The sequence below is a fragment of the Athene cunicularia genome, assembly GCF_003259725.1.
Source record: "Athene cunicularia isolate RWA chromosome 1 unlocalized genomic scaffold, athCun1 chr1_part2, whole genome shotgun sequence".
Lineage (NCBI taxonomy): Eukaryota > Metazoa > Chordata > Aves > Strigiformes > Strigidae > Athene > Athene cunicularia.
In genome coordinates, this window is record NW_020799092.1 from 61,108,699 (window position 1) to 61,128,314 (window position 19,616).

The 19,616-nt window shown below is 40.2% G+C and overlaps 1 protein-coding gene across 1 annotated transcript; it reads right to left on the reverse strand.

The window, feature by feature from the left end:
- Positions 1-6,263: 6,263 nt before the first annotated feature.
- Positions 6,264-19,610, reverse strand: SELENOO (selenoprotein O). Its single transcript, XM_026841075.1, has 9 exons — positions 19,477-19,610; positions 17,824-18,027; positions 16,737-16,917; positions 12,568-12,698; positions 11,887-12,167; positions 11,386-11,536; positions 8,978-9,163; positions 7,747-7,903; positions 6,264-7,049 (listed from the first exon to the last, which is right to left on the reverse strand). Exons 1-9 carry the CDS (start codon positions 19,557-19,559, stop codon positions 6,855-6,857), a joined length of 1,569 nt encoding a protein of 522 aa, XP_026696876.1. The 5' UTR covers positions 19,560-19,610; the 3' UTR covers positions 6,264-6,854.
- Between the last annotated feature and the right edge of the window lie 6 nt (positions 19,611-19,616).

A 19,616-nucleotide genomic window follows, 5' to 3' on the forward strand; every position in this document is an offset into this window, starting at 1 on the left:
TATTTTTTGTCTGTGGCTGGAGAGAACAGAGGGAAGAAGCCAGTTTACAAAACAGGAGTGTTGTAATGCCAGTCCTGGTGCAGAATTTGTCAGCTCACAGAAAGAGCATTTCAGATATGAGGTTCCCTGTCTGACAGCCACCGAGGAAAGGCAGAGGGCAGGATGGAAGCAGCCAGGCAGTGTCCCTGTGCAGCTGCTTGGCCCACCGTGGCTGAGGAGGCAGAACCTGCCTATGACTGACCCCCACCACTGCCTACAGCACCAACCCTGGGGTCCTTTCCATTTCTGTGCATAGCTCATGCACCACAACAGGTTGGCTGCTTATGGGGTGGAAAACCTGCCTAGGGGCCAGCACAGCTCTGCCATCATCACCAAAATCACTTAATCTCTCAGTGCTGTAGAGTCTCCACCTGAAAAATGATAATAGTATTCATCTTTCCTTGTGCAACTTTAAAAAAAAAAAAAAATGGAAGCAAATGCTATTTAAATATCAATGTAACTATCTATTGTTCTACTGTATTAAAATGTCTATTAAAAAAAAAAATCAACTCCAGAATACAAAAGACGTGAAATAAGCTTTGTAGGTCAGCTTAGCCTACTAAAAATGTTTCTGCTTATACTTGCACAAAGTATCATTAAATCCCACCTCTGGGTTTACCTCCTTGCTAGAGCTTAGCAGGAGCTCTGCAGTGCTGCGGCACTGTCCTTGCCCAGCCCAAACAGCAGCAGGGGAGGAAAGGTGCAGTACAGAGCTTCAGATTTTTGCATGTCTACAGAGACAGATAAGCTTGACTTTTCCCCTTGGGTTTCTCCTCCCCTGTTAATAAGGCAATTGCTGTAAAAACTGCATGATTGGTTATTTATTATGCACAGAAGAGGCAATCTATACTCATGTGTGTCTGGAAGTTTATCTCTGCCCCTCATGTCCTTTGATTTATATGCCATGGTACCTGCCCCACATCACAGGGCAGCTGTGTCCATCAGCTGTAAGGCTGATTTGGGACTGGGGAGAATAGAGGTGCTAAGGGGGGTGGGGGACCAAATGCAACATTTTTTATACAGCTGAGAGCAACTGAGAACTGCCACTGCACACAAAAAAACTCCCACTGTAAATGCATTGTGTAAAGCCAAAAATGAAAAGAAGATGTAACAGGTATCGATTGCATTCTTTAGAATATAGCCTCAACTGTGTGATCTTACACTAGATGTGACACCATTAAGAAACAACTCTTGGGTTGACATCCATTACCCTCAAATATCACCCAGCTCTGAAGGGGTAAGCACAGGTTATTGCCTCTACCTGTCTCATACAGACTGGTCAGAGGTAAAGCTGCCTGAGTCCCATCCACCTGTGCAACAGAACTGACAGGTCTGCTAGGAAAGGGCATCGTGGCTGCCTGAATGTGATCCAGTGTAACTGAGCAGCCCGAGTACGTGGTGGTGTGTGATCCAATGAAGGGCAATGTGTGGGGATACACACTCAAGCCTGCGAAGCATGGAGCTGACAAAATAAATGCAGGATAACCAGGGCCTGAATTTGCTCTTTCAGTGGACCCTGGGGCTTGACCGAGGCCTTTGCTTGGACGCACTCCATGCAAAGGGACAAGCGGCAGGTTTGGCCTAAACCCACTTCCATCACAGATAAGTAAACAGTAATGCAGAAGACACTTTGGAGTGCAGAGATTGACCCCAGCTGAAGCACCCTGGAGTCACACGTGTATTCAGGTGAGAAAATGAGCTACCTCAGAGCTGGGTGACACTCCACAACTACCTCCAGATGCATCTCAACATTCCAACTGAGCAGCAGAACAAGTTACTCATTACTTTTACTATCACCTAGCTTTCACCTCCTTCTCCAATTTACTCACAAAGACTACTATAATCTCTCCCCTTTCTGAACTGACCTAGTCTGCAAGCAAACAAATCCCACTGTGTGAAGGTCTGGGCAGCCAAGCACAGTACGGGTGAAGAGCCCTGCAGAACTCCCACTAACAAACTCCTCTGAACCTCCTGCAGCATTGAAGGCCCCAGAAGGCAATGAGCAGCTGCCAGTGTCCCTGGGTTAGACCCTCCAAAAGGTAAGGACTCCTAAACTGAAAGACACTGAGCCAGTCAGCCCCAGAACATTCACAGAACCACATGGCTTGGCCAGGATGGCTGGCAGTCATCATCTAGCCCAATACCTCAACGCAGGTCCAACCAGACCAGGCCCTGAGCAGCCTGTTCTACCGACATTTTGAGGATCACTAAGGATTGAGATGCCCCTGGGCAACTTGTTTCAAAGTTTGGCTGCCTTTATGGTGTGGGAAAAAAATATTATCCTTTTATTTCCCATGTTAAAACTCTGTTCATCGCCTCCCATCCTATTACTGTGAGAATAGCCTGTCTCTACCTTCTCTACACTTTCCCAGTAGCCACTGTAGACAGCAAGGCATTTATCCTTAGCCTTCTCCTGAGGCTGAACAAACCCAGTTCCCTGTCTCACCTATGCATGCCACATTGTGCTGCTCTGCCCAGAACCAGTTTTTGACTCCACCACCACCGTGGCAGCTCAGCACAACTACACACCATCGCTCACCTGGTTGCCAGTGCAATATTTCTTCTCTTCAAAGTGATGTTTCTCCTTTCTCTGCCCACTCCCCACCATCAACCCCACTAATGAAGAGGCATAAACTTTGCTCAAGACAGACATAAACAGCACAAGTGTTCTGTTAAAACAGCTGATGGAACATTAATGAAGTTTTGGTTTAAAGTCAAGTGTGGGACTACATAAGGCCCTTGGCTCTGCCAGTAACCAGCTGTGGAGTATGTGGAGAGTGATCCTCACCAACAAACTGCTTCCTGAGCCTCTGAGCCCTCACACCAGGGGAGTCTACTGCACTCAGACTACAGGAGTAAGAGGAGGCCCTAAATGCTGCAGAGCCAATTTACAGATTGCTAGATCCCAATACATAATTTCCTCATGTGCAACAGGGCCGCATGCCAGGGCATCCACCTCATCCAACATGCTCTACACTAGGTGTTTTCCACTCTGAAGAGTCCCCTTCACTGTGATACCACCAAGATCTCAGGGAAAAAAAGAAAATATCTGCATAAACTACTCAATCCAGTTTAAATAAACAAAATGCAGCTTCACTTTCTACTCAAAGGCCTATTTCTGTGACCAGAGCTTAAAATCACACCCTGTATCTGTTGACATCAGGTAGTGGTTTTATTCTTCCTTAAATCACTGGAACTAAAGAGGTGTCAGTGTAGGCCTTATGACCAACTAAGAGGGAAGTTTCTCTGAAAAATGTGAGGGTCCTTACCTTGCTCCAAGCATACTACCAAAAATCACTGGTTAGGCAGGCAACTGTAGCTGTAGTAATTCACTCAGAACACTGCAAAAGTACGAAGTGAGGTTTCTGTGACAGGACCTGGCCATCTCATGTTAACACAGAGCTATACTTCTAAAGAAATAAAGTCTGCACACAGTATCACTAACAGCAAAACTCCTTCAGCAAAAAGGCATGAACGAGAATATTAAAACTGCATTTTAAATTTTTTTAATAAAAGAATCAAAGAAAGGTGTAGCACTTTTTTTTGGGAAAAAAACCCAACCAAAACCACAAAACATTCCAAAGTAAAACATTCAGCAATTGTACATTTACAAGCTCATGAAGCAGAGTTATGATGAAATCTTACGAAGTCATGAGAGGAGTCCCACTTACCACGTGAGACTATCCAGAGACACGTCTCCAAGAGCTTCTCATTTCAGTTGTGTAATGTGAGTACCACTTGTTTTTATTGCAAGGACAGTTCAGTCTATATAGCCACAGAGTGAGTCTAACAAAGTGTTTCCACAGAAAGCTGTTGATGGGAAGAATCACCAATTCATTTTGGGCACAAGTCCATGGCTTTTAAACAAGCAAAATATTTGACCAATTAGAAATACTATTTTTAGGTTTACCTATTGCAAATACAAGCTGTAAAAATCAAAAAGCAATTCATGATTCAAGTATTTAGACTCCCAAATGTTTTAAGGTGTATTCCCTTATCTCTGAAGAACTGAGCTAAAAGTTCTTACCTGGACAAAATTTCATCTAATTGTCCAGAATAACCTCCTGCTTCCATACTGCTCCAGGAACAACAGAAGAAACTCCCTATCATCAGAGCTGAAACTACTACCCACCTTTTGAATGAGAGTGCTGAAAAAGCACAAGCATTCAACTTGGCTTCTGATCATCACCCTTCTACAAATACAAAGCATCGATATCATTGCATGCACTGAGAAGACAGGCAGTTGAACGTCAGCACAGTCAAGACGATGTCAATACCCTCTTAGTATTTCGACCTGTTGGTGAACATACTACATCTATTACAAACAGAACATTACTGAGTGGCACACTAAAGCAGCCACACCAAGGGTCTGCATTCACCATCTCAAGCTTTCTAGACCTCTAGCACTTCATCTGTATGTAAACAAAGAATGCATTTAGCAGGAAACACAACCACATTTTCATTCCTCAAAATTCAATTTCCCTTTTTAAGGGTAAAATTGCTAGCAAATTATTTCAAAATATCCTGCTCTACGATTTTGATATTTTAAGTGCAAAATAATTTGTATCTTTATATGCAAAATAATTTGGTAGTTAATTCAAGTTCTCCATGTCCAAATACAGTTACAATATAATTTCCTTTCTCCATATCATTATTAATAATATCTACTCAACACCCCCCCAGTTAATACCAGAACGTCATTAAAAATACTTGATCCCTTAAGTATGGTGTAAAATCATTACTTTTTACACCATTCTGTCAAGCCAAAGGCTTGGGCAGAGCTCCTTTAAAACACTGTTCCCCTCTGTCTCCCACAAGGCATATAAATTGAGAAACAAAATCAGCACAAAGTTATGCTGATCAGCTTGGAACAACTTCCCCCCCATTACTCTCTTCTGGACCAGGCACACTCATAAGAGATGAGATGACTGGTTCTGCAAGTTTGTCAAGGGTATGTTTGGAGCATCTTTCAAACTGCCAGCACACTTCCCCAGTGCAGTCTTTTTTTTTACCCAAGCATTCACTTTCTGTTAGTTTCAATTAAATAGTTTTGTTCCAGTATCCCCAAATTCAGAGGAAAGATAATCCCCAATGGAAGCCTCAAACCCATACAGAACTGGATTATTCTAGAAGATGACCAGCTACACCAGCTAGCATTACTTGTTGCCCACTTCAAGGTACTTAAGTTTTCAGCTTCACCATTCTTCCATGGACTAGGGACACCTTCCAGTTTGTCCTTTTCATTAAGGACTCCAAAATGACACAGAAAGTGCTGTGAACTGTCAGAGATTCTAGTTTATCACAAATCACTGTTCAGCATCAGTTTCTCCAGCCTGAAGGCAAGACAGTATGAATATGTTCCAAGCATCACCTATTTACTGTGGCAGCAAGGACAAGGTGATTATTAGTATAGATGGATAAGCAGTAGCCCAAATGTTCTTCTCCCTGTTTTTCAATAGCACATATTTTGAGGAAGACTTAAAGGAGAACAATTCAACCTGAGCTAATATAATACCAAGCTCACACAGGGATGGAGGAAGAATTTAATGGAGTACTATTAAACTCACAGTGTAAGACAGCGGTCTCTTTGGAAAAGAGAAACCTTTGCATTAAACCAAACTTTTCCCAAGATTTCAGGTTTCTGAACCAGTAAGAGAGTCCTTTAGAAAAAAGTTCAGAAAGCTACGTAATAACTAACTACGGAACAACTTTTTTTCTGCTGATGTGGCAGTAATGGCAACCAACTTTCCCCTGAAACCTCAACTGAAACATTATCAAGAAGTAACTTGCAAGAAAGTCAGCTCCCATCCTCCTCTCACATCCTCTTATAATCTTTTAAACAAGCTCACACAGCATGTTCCCAAATGGCAACTTTCAGCATAAAGATTTTCAAAGACCATGGAAACAAACTAAATGGTGCAAGACCAGAGTGTGAACAAACAGGTACCCCACCTGCACACTTCTCATACAAGGAGACTCTGTTAAGAGCACACAAATACACAGTAAACCTGGATTTGAGTACTGGGGTAGTTTAAAGTTCACGCTTATTTGGCAAACCCACTTTGCCCAAGTCAACTGGCTTACAAACTGCACCCATGATTTTACTAAATATTTACATGTGTTGTATGCAAACAGACTGAACCTGCATAAACTTTACCACCAAGATTTTCAAGTAAAAATGTATACAGGTCTCCCTTAAATCTGCTCTTAATATATTTAAAAAAAAAAAAATAAATCAATTGTTACCTGCAAACCCTAGCTTGCACAAATTCTCTGAAAATAGAAAGTGATTAAATATCAATCTGAAGGTTCACAAGAAATGAACTACTTAATTGAATGAAACATAGCTTCAAACAAGCAACACTGAATCTATTCCTCCATTAAAGAGGACTAGAAGTCCCTGCATAGAGAAAGCAGTAAATAAATGTTAGAAGTACTATTAGTTAAGACATCAGACAAAAACAGATCAGACTCCTGACTTGCTATTTTTGTCTTCACATAACAACTTCATTTGGATGTTCGAAATTCAGCCTGCCCCAACATAAAATATTGCTTTTTACTTGCAATGCAGTATGAATAAGAGGAAAGATGTTCAGTCTCAAAAAATTTAAATTACTGATGTATACAGACTGTTGATTGTCATTGGTTTGTTCCACAATTGCTTCAAATCAAGCACAGGTGAAGAGAGTTGCAGATACATCCAAATGTAGGGTTGTTTCTGTAACTTAATAGCACTTTGATGTTTGCCTTGCTGAATTCTTCACTGCTGAAGGAGGATCAGTCTTCACTTTACAGCAAAAAACAAAACAAGGCAGTTATGAAGATCATGTGACACAGAGCTCTGAAGCCCACAGCGGAGGTTTACTGCAATATGATAGTCTGCTTCTGGTCTCCTGAGCACAAGCAGGTGCTGTAGCAGTTGCTCCCTCCTCTTCCGCATCTTCCTTCACCTCCCTGAAACATTCAGCTTCTTGGAATGGATTTTCTAAGAGTTTCAGTACGTTTCTTACCTAGAGAGAAAACAGCATAGTTATGAGAATTTTGAAAATAAAGGCAAAATGATGTAGAGAAAAACCTCACATTAAACAATGATTGATTTTATTTACAATTGTATTTAATACATAAACTCCAGACAAGCCAAATATTAAATACATAAAAAATATGCATATCAAGTAAGCTGAAAACTGTAAAATCATAACTGGCTGAGTTTGTATCTGTATGTAACTCAAGCTCGAATAACTTGAAATGTAAGTATCAAATACAACTTCTTATGTCATTTCTCAAAATAAATTAAATTTTCCCACATTCTGCATGTAACAGTCCACGTGATGAACTGCACAGGTGAAAGCCATCCGTTTTAAAATATAACACTTAGCACATCAAGGAACAAGCATAAATTAATCTCCCCAGCTTCCCCCCAAGGTAAACACCATCCTGGAGACAGTAAAAGCAGGGGTAAGAGTCTTGTCCTGGGATCAGCCTACAAAAGCTGGTGGAGTTCAGATTTAGATTTTCAATTCCTTTCTTTGTCCTGCAGTCATTAAAATCACAGCTACCTCAAAAATAATACAGACCTTCTGAACAGTAAATTCCTAATACCTTACCGCCCAAGATACCAGAATGAATCTCACCTAGCATCATGTCAGTCATCAACAGCACTGCTACACATCCACCCAAACCGAGAGATATTAAGTAGTAATAGCGTACCTCTGAGAAATCCCCATTTTCAGCTGCTTCTATGGCATTCTGGGCAATATAATTTCTCAAGATGTATTTTGGATTGTTTGAATTCATAACCTTCACATGATCGGTGTTCCAGGCATTAGCATCACTAACACTTTCTATTTCTTTTTGCAAACGGATTCTGAAATTAAGGAAGCGAAAATCACTGGTTTGGATCAAGAATTACAAGCTAACACGTTTTCCTTGAGATCCTTAGTTTGCAGCTCCTTAACAAACACTACATCACCTATAATCCTCTCAGGTTTATAAAATGCAGCATGACAATAGAACACAAAATGTCTCTTCATTTAAAGCAGCATACAGACCATCAGCAGGGCCTGACGAGGCTCGAGGAAGTGGCACACCTTGCATATATTCCAACAAGTCGGACTGAGACGTTAGTGCACAGTCTGTTCTGCACTGCTCTGCAAAAGCCATCACATTCAGATCCTGTCTTGTATTTCTACACTTGCTTATTGGTCAAAGGTTCTGATGTTCGGATAAAAGTAAAGGGATGCAATACAGCTGAGGCAGCTTCATCTACCTTTTAGTAGGAATATTTGCTATAACTCTCAGGCCCCACTGGAGAACAGTAATACAACCAGCCAGGTGAGGAAAGAGTCCTGACCTAATCCACACAACAGAAAAAACTAATGCTTTACCAAGGGGTTTTCTCTTGCTAATCTCCTGCTAACACTATGCTTTTAGGCTTTTAAATTATGCCTGTTAGAATAGTCTAGACATTGGTTTTCTGCCCACAATTTCTTTTACAGTTACTCTTTAAGAATACTTCTACTTTCTATATCAATACATATATTTTTCTTTCAGAAAAAAAAAAAATTAAAAGGATAAAAAGCTTAGAAGTCAGTCAACTGTAGTTACTGAGCACTTAAAAGCTCATGACTGAAATTAGTCTCTGAAAGAATCAACATCAACTTGAACTTCTTGAAGCACTTTTAATACTAGATTTGATGCTAAGTGATTTCTACAGCCCCGCTCCTCCCCAAAATCTAGTAAACAAAATACAAATATGCCCTTGAACTTTCACAGCAACACAGATACTGCTCTTGGCGGTAGCTAATATTCTGAGCTGCGTGCCCCCCACATCCCTCCCAATCTATATACTTTGGGACAAGGTGTCTTTCGTGAGAGGCATGTTGTTCTCAGATAAAATGCAGAAATAAAATAGACTGCTATGAATACTGAGAAGCCTTACCTGTATTTCTCCAGCCATTCTTTCCAGTGTCTTTTATTTCTGCTGAGTAAATCAGCTGCTGTCAACTGCTGCAATTTAGAGAACTGTTCAATGCGTTCTAACTCTTTATTTATATTAGCTTTTGTTCCAATTAATGCAAACAGCTGAGGATTAGACTGAGCCAACATTAGCATCATTGACAGTTGTCTGGGAACGAAATGAACAAACACATTAGATAAAGTTGAGCTGCCCATCAAGAACCATCTTTTTGCAACCATAAAGTAGATATGAAAACATTCATAATAACCTATGATTTCACTAGAGATGTGAAATAACAGTATGTCATAATCAACAGAACAATTTTTTACTACAAATTATGCTAATTTTATGGATTCCTCCCGCTTCTTCAGTGTGTTTAATTGACATTCCTGTGGTACAGAGAGTGTAGACAGCAGATTTTCATAATTACCAGTTGGGTTTAAATGTGCAATTCTCATCAAAATACCCATGGAACTTTGAAAATAATTTGGAATAAGGAATTTGATCTCACTTAGGTATCAGGATAATACAGACTCCATAGGTTTAGGGGTTTTTAAAATTTCTTTTCCTAACAATAATACTGTAACAATATGCAGAGTAAAGATCTAATGCCTACTGATTTTGCCAGTACTAATAAAACCCCAGATGATATGGGGAAAGATACCTCATTTAAGTCATATTAGACAACAGTTTATTTAAATCTTTTTAACTAGCCAGTCTAAATCACAGAATGAGAACTACTTTGTGGTAATAAATTTCTCAACAATATCCAGCTATTTTGCTGCAAAAGTTTGACCAGGATTTTATCTTTTTCTATTTGACTGTGTTAGCTGGTGCTTTACAATAGCTTCACCTTATTTTTCAGTACCATGCTAGCTAACTTAGTTTTCCTGGATTAATAACTGCACTACAGCGTAAAGTAAAATAAAAAACAGAGTGTAAATTGCAGCATATAAAGAGACACTAAATATTTTTATTTCCTTCTATGAATGCATTTATAAACAGAGAAGAAACAATACTCCCCAAGTTCAGAACAGACAACTCATTATATCAGATTATATTTTCCTACTTTTAGCAAGCAGAGATAAACTAGGTACTTTGATTTTTGAGTGTAAATAAAGTACTATCCAAATCCGATGTACGCATCTGACAAGTCCAGCTCTATAATATCCAAGTACTGTGACAAAAGAAAATCAGTTATGCACTCACTTTAACACAGTACTATTCCCCTCCAAAGTTTTACATCCATATCACGGTAATTTACAGCCAATTTTCATATTCCTCTAAGCCTGAATGCAATGTTTAAAAAAAATATTGTTTCATCGCTATCACATGAGCTATATTCATACTGAATAATATCTGCTTACAATTTCAAAAGTAGCTGAAACCTGGAACTAAATAAGCAGTACTCACCACCTTAATTTATTTCCCTTTTGTTTTAGGGTATCAGCACAAAAACTTAAATAACCAGTAATATCTCCAAAATGATAAATGGCTACATCTTGACATAATCCCAAAGTTGTATGAACAAGTTTCACACAAGTCCATTTTCTCCCTGTTTTTTGCAAGTTGTTGAGTGTGATATCAACACACAGAAAAAGCTGAAGAATTTGGTAGGTTCATTACTTCATGGAACAGTTATTAAAACAAAGAGAGAGAGAGAGACGAAAAAATGTACCCCAAATATTCCCAGTTTAAAAAAATTAAATTAAAATTTAAATTAGAATTAATATCTGTGAAGATGCTAGGGGGGAAAAAAAAAAAAAGACAAATTAACGGGTCATAATGGGTCTCATTCTATTTTCCACTGCTCCAAAGAGTGAAAAACTGCTGCAGTCACTGTTAAAAGCAGCAGTTGAACAAAACTATTTTTCCATGCTCTGAGCAGCTGGACTGCAGAACATGGCCCATCGAACAGGATGTGGACGGCACCACAGAGTTTTCAGACCCTAAAGTCTGTATTTAGGTTATACTTAGCTCAGAACATTAGTGGCTGAAAGTGATCATTTGCTGACAGTACACTGGCAGAACACAGTAGCATTATTGTTCAAATCCATTTCTTCTATAAAATATTTCTGTATCACTTCACTATCTGGCATTCTCATGGCCTTAGTCAGCAGAGACAGTGGACAAAAAAGGAATAAAAATAAAAGGACCAAACGAAACCTCAGACAAATTTAGCCCAAGAGCCAACTGCTGCAAGTCACTGCTGAGCATTTGCCAGTCACAAAACACATCAGAATTTGCACTGCTGCAGGTCATGATGCATCTACTTAACACTGAAATTTCCAAATTTAAAATTAGTTAAATTTACAGAACATGCAGAGTTCATTTTGGTTATAATGAAACTAAAAGCACAGGCTAAAAGCATTTAAGTAGAAGAGTACTACCTTGGATCCATCTGCGGTTTGAAAGCAACTTTCAGTTCTTCCACAGAAGCACACTGACTTGTAAGGTCTTCTAAGAAATCTTCCAATTTTGAAGGATCAGAGTCTACTGAGAATGAACTCAGTAAACAGAAAATATTGGTGAAGTCTCCACCTGAAAAAGTGAATTCTATGAGTAATGTAACTAATAAATCAGTAGGAAAACAGGGCCCATACCTCCTTGCCAACTCCCCCCACAGTAGTACAAGTCGCCATTCTGAAGAGGCAAGTAAACTGCTCTCTCACTGAGGGTGCAAATGTGAGACTGCGGGAGCCCTCTATAAGGCAACGGCTGCCGACAGTTTACAAGAAGGTAATTATTTTTCAGTCTTCTGTCCTTCTCTCAGATGACAATGTAGTTGCACCAGTCTGCCTTCTTGTAAAGTCAAGATATAAACTACATTTTGGTTTGATTATAGATACTGATGGGCTCTTAAATAATAACCTTCTGTGCTCTTCACCAACCTGTGAGATGCATGGTTTCTAGGAGTTCAGACACCAGTTTACTATCTTCTTCTAATTCCAGCTGGGTTAGGCCAAGTTTCTTTCTCATCTTCTGCAAATAATGTTTCTCAAATTCTGCATCATATTCCTCTTCCAGGATGAGTTCACTTATTTCCAAGGGCAGCTCTGGAACTAAAGCTTCAGCAAGTTTCCCCAGGTTCCACTTGCAAATCTCTGGCTGCTTGTTGTAAGCATAGCGCCCTGTATTATCAGAACCATTGCAAATGTGCTCAGGGTCATATCTACAAATGAGGAAATAGTTAGCATTCTTCCATTATCTGGACACCAACACCGTGAGAAATGTTAATTTTTTAGTCTTCTTCAGGAAACTTAAAAAATTCGAAAGGGAACACTCCTTGATTCTTTTCCCAAAGTTACCCCATTAAATATTTTTTTTCCCTCTCAAACACTGAGAAACCCCACAGGCTACAAGAACAGTCTAGCAGTTACAAATGTTGTGAACACAACTGTTAAGAAGTTGTAAAATAGTAGTACAGGACGACTAAAACTAACTTAATCTATTTTGCCAGAGAGGGTTCATAAATCTGCTTTACAGTTTAAATATTAAAGCAGTTGTGAACACCTGGACTGTTCTACATAGCAAATACACATGCACATTTCAAATAATTATGCCACACTGACCTGTCCATAAATCCAAAAGGGCCGTAGTCAATGGTTAGTCCAACTATGCTCATGTTATCTGTATTCAGCACACCATGGCAAAACCCAACACACTGCCATTCAGCAACCAATCTCGCTGTTCGTTTTGTTATCTAAAAGAGAGGGGTTTTGTTTTGTTTTTTTTTCATTTTTTTAACACAATGTATTTCCAATACATTCATGTATTTTCAAGCATTTCCTAGTCTGAACTGACATTTCTACAGCTCCGAGGGAAGTAGACGCCGGCAGTACGTCATACACACAGATATCTTCAGGACAGTTTGTCTCCCTCCTCCTGTTAATAACTGCCCTGTTTATCATTCTACCATTTCTGTTTGCCTCCTCTTCTTTCTTTTCATGATTGACTTGCAAGTCAATTGTACAGCTTTAAAATGTACTGGAGACCAAATGCTGAAATAAGGTAGACTGTTTGACAAACTTGCATACTACTGTAGTCATTATACAAATAAATTCTTTTGATTACTACTAATTTTAAAGACCCTTTAAGTACAGGCAGGAGAAAACAGTCTAAGAAATAAAATCAACTCTATGAAACAAAGCCCAATGTAAAGATAGTCTTTTAGTTTACCTGGTATGTAGGAGTGATTTACAAAAAGGTAAGTGGTTTACACAAAGAATTATTCCCTGATAACAAGTTTTAGCACTTCTCTCAATTTACTGAGAGTGGAAAGAAGCTACAATATAAAATATTCCAAGAATGACAACTTTTTTAAATGCAATTCTTCACTGAACAGATGCTTCACCAGAGTTTTTCCGTTGCTTAACTGAGTTATTGTTATGGAATCCTTGACTGAAACCACCACATGCGTGCCATTCTTCAAATAAAGTGTTATTAGCCCACCTGCCAGCTACAACTAGCTATGCCCTATGAAATCTAAAATTCAGGAAGCTAACCTTTTAAGTAAACCTAAGCATTTCTAAATACTTTACTGAATTGCTGTAAATAGAAGGTTTATGTAGCCATTAGATAAAACTTTTAAAGCAAACTTCATAGCTAAAAAAAAAAAAATTAAAAAAAAAATCACTCATCTTCTCAAATAGCTATCAACGTGCAGAAATTTAAAGCCACTATTCTCTCCAGGCTGCAGTGTATTTTATTAAGGTTTAAAAAATGACCTAGTTAACAGAGGAAATGTTAATTTATGCCTCTGTCTTTAAACTCAGAATTTTTCCATTTTCCTTTTTTTAAACATGTGCAGTCAGGTAAGGAAGAAAAATTAGAGAAGTCTTGCCCTGGGATAATCTGATAGATAGTAAAACCCACAAAAGATGCATGCTTCTGCTTTTTACAATATTCTTGTGTTACTTCAACCATTTTTCCTGAATGCTACTTCATGGGCAGTTGGGAGCCAGCTACACATGTCCAAAACTGATTGCTGGCATACCACAAACCAGTAAGGGGGAAAGACACCCTGTTCGATGGCTCTGTGCCAGGAAGATGGTAAAACTTAAAAATAAGAAAAGCCTGGCCAACAGGGTTGGGAAGAAAGCCCTTGAGCAGTAAGGCAATTCATGCCTGCTGGATCTGTTTGTGTGACTGCATCACACACTGCTGGTATTCTGGCAAAAAAGAAATCCACTAATGAGAACACCTGAAAGCAATTAAAGCCTGGGCACCACACAAAGATGGGTATTTTGATTAGAAAGAGACAGCTTTGCACTCACTTTGACCTTCATTCTTTTTGATCATATTTTTTTACTGCTACTCATACTAGAAAACAAGTAGAGTATATATAAAAAAGAGCACTGTCTCAAGGACATCCTCATTTAAATTTAAACACCACCTAAAAATTATATCAGAAGTACAGATAATGGTGTTTGCTTTCTAGACAGTGCTGTCAAATCCAATCACTCATACTTTTTTCTTCCATTTCTTCCACAGAGCAAAAATAAATATAAAACTTGTCAGAGCTGAGCTGACAACACATCCCCACTATTAAAAAAAGAGAGAGCGAATGTCAGATTTTAAGTCTGCCTTTTGACCTCTTACTGGTCTGTTATGAACATGTATCATGTTGCAGCCATTCCCTCAGTCCCTACCAGATCATTTCAGATTTCAAAGCACCACAACTGCTTTTATGTAGACTAGCCAAGTATATTTGACTGTGGTATTTTTTAATTATTCTGTTTACTGGCTAATTATAACATTCTTATTTGGGTTGTAACATAATTTGAACCTCAGGTGATCCAAATCAGAGTCTTCACTATAGTTCTCCAGTAATTTCAAAGTGGATCCCTTCTGCAAGGGTAGCATTACTACTTACTAATCACTAAAACTCAAAGAGAAGCAGCTTATTCCCTTACTCTAAATTCCTTCTTTGCTCACTGAGAAGACAAAGAAATATAGTAATAGAAATTCAACATCAAAAATAGCAATACAGTAACAACAGTGAGACAAAAGGTATATTCAGAAGGCAAAGTCTAGATACCAATTAATTTATCTATGTTTTACTTCAAAGAGAAATATAGCCATTCTACATTTACTAATGTTATGGTTCTTATCTTTATCATGGATCTTCAGTAATTGTTAAGGTTTAACTTTACTTCAAAATGGGTCTTTGAGAAATTACCCTGCCTCTCCTCTGGGCCACTGCCAAATGACCTGATACTGCACCACATCTAAGACATATTTATCTCACCTATCTTACCATTCCAAAGCTGGAGGTGTTTTGCACCTTCCTCAAGCAAGCCCTCACAGTGCTTGACTATCTTTGAACATTTCAATTCTACAGCCTAAAGGTAAAGTGATTTACAGTCAACATTCCTGTTTGCAATTTGGAAAATGAGAGACTGAAAATGACTCGATGTTCTCTGTATTTTACAAGATGATGTCTTGTGGTACATTCATTCAACTCATCATCTGACTGTCAGGGCCAGAATTTCTCCTCACAGTCTAAGACAGCAAATGGAGGCAAGTCTTGGGAAGCTCTCCCAGAGCAGAGAAATCACGATTTACTGTTAAGAAGCTTAAAATGCTTTTATCAGTTTGATCAATACCAACATTGCTTTCATCGATAAACAGTTCTATTAAGAGTGTTTTCTTCAAAGAAAAGTACAGTTCAGGCAATTGGATGATACAAGGTATTAACTGACTCCAGCCATCTGTGCTTGCAGATTGTGGTGCTGCAATTCCTCCCCGCTACTCCTTGCTAGGCCTCTCAGTGCTTGGAGTGATTCCAACCCTGTCCTGGGCCACATACCAATCTAGGGAGGTATGGACTGCAAATGGCAGTGAACCAGAGCGTGAAGGCACCCCTGTGATGAGCCTGGCTCCTGCTCTCCCTATCACTTGGGAATGGTTATGAAGTCCATCATCTCCTGACAGCCTGGTACATCTGTACCTGGGACATGGCAGAGGGAGAATAACAGAACTGCATATCCATCAAGTTCTTGGCCTGTGCAACTGGTGGAAGATACCAGAATAGTTCATCGTTCGAGCTGGGCCAGAGTGAAAAGTACCCAACAAAAGTCAATTATCTTGGACCCTACAAATAGCGACCCAAGTGAGACCCTTTGAGCTCTCCTGGATTGCAGCAGGCCTGTGACCAGCATCTCCCCTGAGCTGGGACGCCTCTCAGGTTCCAACTCCTCCAGGTATAGTCTGATGTTAAAGCTGACGGAAGGCTGGGGCAAAATTGAACCCCCTGAGTCTCAACTATGGCCCTTTTTTGAATGCCGGTGCACTGGTTTTACTCTAAACTTGAGGGAAATTTTGGCTTTGGGCTAGCTTCTCTTTCACCCACCTTTCTCACCTATGTGTTTGGGTTATTTTCACGAGTGTGGGTACATATGTATTTCACTGGATCTAATTACTTTTGTCTCTGTGTGTGTTTGTATGACTTGTGTTTATGAATATACAAATATATATATATTGATTTAGGATACTTTATAGTTAACTTGGTATGAATCTTGTAATTTTCAAATCTGTAATTAAGTTGCTATTTTAATCATAGCATTTTACTGAGATGTTTTGCAAATCCTTAAAATGGTTAATGATTAAGTGTTGCTAGTCATTAATAAATCTTTATTTGCTGCTCAATCATACCATGTTAATATCTTCATCCGCAACAAAGATGAAGAACCTAAAGATGACCGCTACGCATTTATGAAAAGAATCTGATCTTTCTTACCTCTTTGAAGAAAGCGGCATTCCTCTGAATACTGTTGTCTGAATAAGCCTCCTGGATTTCTGGATAGAAAGTGCTGATCACATAATCAAGCATCTGTATTCGAATATCATTTCGGTTAACACTGGGACCCTTGCGTCCTGTGTATTCATCAGTAGGTTTAAAAATTTCAAAAGAACCAAATCTGTTTTAAAATAATAAGCACATGTTGTAGTATTACGTGCTACTATTAACTTGATTTGATATTACAAGTAGTAAAAGCATTTAAGAACACCACATCATCTCTTGAGTTTAACACTTATCCTTCAACTGACTGAGAGAAGAGACCTGCAAGATTCCTACACGGGATCCAGCAAGGCTCCGTGACTCAACACAAGGGAGTGCATACATCCACATATAACTAAAATGACAGATCAAGACCCTAGCCAGTAGTGAAGACCATCTCGTTACAGTTTCTTACAACCACTTCTACAGAAAAATTCCTATCCCAAGTAAATATACTGGAATAGAATTTATTTGAAATACTAAACTGTACATCAAGCATGTAAGATAGATTTTTCCATATATATATATACACACAGGCACATACACATACATGTACATATTCCTTATGCCTCACCTCTAATATTCTGTTGCCTTACAAGAAGCAATGCAACTTTCTGAAACTCCTAATGTTTTGTGTCAGACCCTCATACAGGCAGGGAAAGTACACCCAAACTTTGACGGTAATACATTAGAACAGCTTTGGAATTAAGGGCAGAGCTATAATCCACCACTACTACCAGCATCAAAAAAAGCAGGTATTCTGTACAGACATAAACATGAAAAATCTCTTCTGAGGTCTGCAGAACTTAGTTCTTCCTTCTACCAGCCTAGCATCCTTAGTGTTTATCTGCCTGTGTGCAAAGGCACCAACCAGCTCAACACATCTGCTGGACGAGAAGAGCAGCTTCCTACAGAGAGTTCCAAGTCCCCAGAACAAGAAACACACAAATGGTGTTGTTATAGAAATACACTTAAAATGTTATTTTAAAAGACTGCTGTGCTTGGTTTTAATAGAATAAAAGAACGCAACAAAATAGGCTTCTACCTTATAAACGTAGAAGCTATTCTCAGAACAACTGTACACCTTTCACTTTTTGGATTCCCATCATAAAATACGTCACGGACGACTTTTGAGTCAGATGTCACACACGTTCCAGCCCTCGTTGTTGGTATTCCTAGGTGGAACATAGCCTCACTGCACAGGAACTCCCGTATGCTCGACCGCAGGACCTTCCGACCATCAGCTTGCCTGCAAGAAGACCACACGGGGAGTTTTCAGGCTATAAAGGCAGTAACTCCTGTCTCCCCCTTAGCAGTGGAGAAACAAAAGCCTAGAAGTGACATGCTCTGTCCACAGTCACACAACAAAGCAGTGGCAGATCTGAGAACAAAAGCCGGACCTCCAAAACCTCAATTAGACCAACACAACACACTTGCAACGAAGACCACACATAGCAGAAGAAAATAAAATTTCCAGTTACACAAATCCCTTCTAATAATTAACTGCTGGTTTTATTGATGCAGTAGAGTCTTTCAAAAAGTTAAAAACTTTTGGACAAGTTTTATAATATAAGAAGTCAGTGGTTTCCTCTTATTAAAATAGCTACTGTTACACCTCCTGAAAAGTACTATTTTGGATCTTTCTGGGTAAGTAATCTAGAAATGGAGTGTTAAATATGGGCACACATGGCCGTTGCCTGAACGGCCAGCAGATAGCAAACAAGCTTATTTACCAGGTATCAAGTAAACAGAACAGGCAGAGGTGGTTCTCAGCCCCACTTCAGATGCCACAAGGCAAGCAGGAAAGCTGCCCAGGGCAGACCTACAGCACTACCACCGTATCTGGGATTTTCACTGTGATTTCCTTAACCTTCACAGACCTGAAGGCCTTTAGAGCACCGTGTGTATGAAACTACGGTGCTACCAAGCCTGTGCACAGCCAAAGCAGAAAATTTAAGAAATGCAAGTGGGAAAAATGACCTGAAAGATTTAAAACAGTGCAAGCTAAGCTGACTAATGATGATATCCCATCCCTTGCAGGAATTTGGTCAGTATGCCATTTTGGGAGCTTTTTCACCATTCCCTCCCACAGCCAGGAAGGATGTAGGAAAGGCGCTGCTGGCAACAGGCAAGAGGACCAGCAGCACAAACCAACCAAACACCCACATTTTAGGCACCATCCGCGTGGGCCACAGGACCACACGGCAGCAAGCAGCCAGGTGGCCATGACACACTGCTGTCCCCACTTTCATCACGGTCTGCATCCCCCTCCGAAAGGCGGAAAAATCTCGGAGGAGGGTAATAACCAGGGGCAGTGGTAACGTACTGCCTAAACGAGATGCAGTTACAGTCTTATTTTCCACGGGAACATTTTTCCACTTTCCGGTTCAGTATTTAAGCATTACACTTGCTGCAGCAAAGGTTAAAAAAAAAAAAAAAACAACAAAAACCAACACGAGGGCTTCGGAGATGACCTCTGCCTCGGGGAATGACGCTCAGCGCACACCCAGCGGGAAGAGCGCCTCGCTAATGCCAGGAGCGGGCGGGGCAGCGCGTCCCCGGTCACGCCCGCGCAGCGACCTCGCCACGCAGCGGGGTTTCGCGCGGGGGCACCGGATGCTGCCCCGCCAAAATCGGGCTACACCGGGCTGCTCCGCCACCGCCCCTCCCCACCGCCGCCCCCCGGGCCGGGCCTTACCGGGAGAAGGGGGTGAGGCCGGCGCCCTTGAGCTGGATCTCCCAGCGCTCGCCCCGCGGGCCCAGCACCTCGCCCAGGTACATGGCGGCGCCATCGCCCAGCTGCCCCGCGAAGCTGCCGAACTGGTGGCCGCAGTAGCA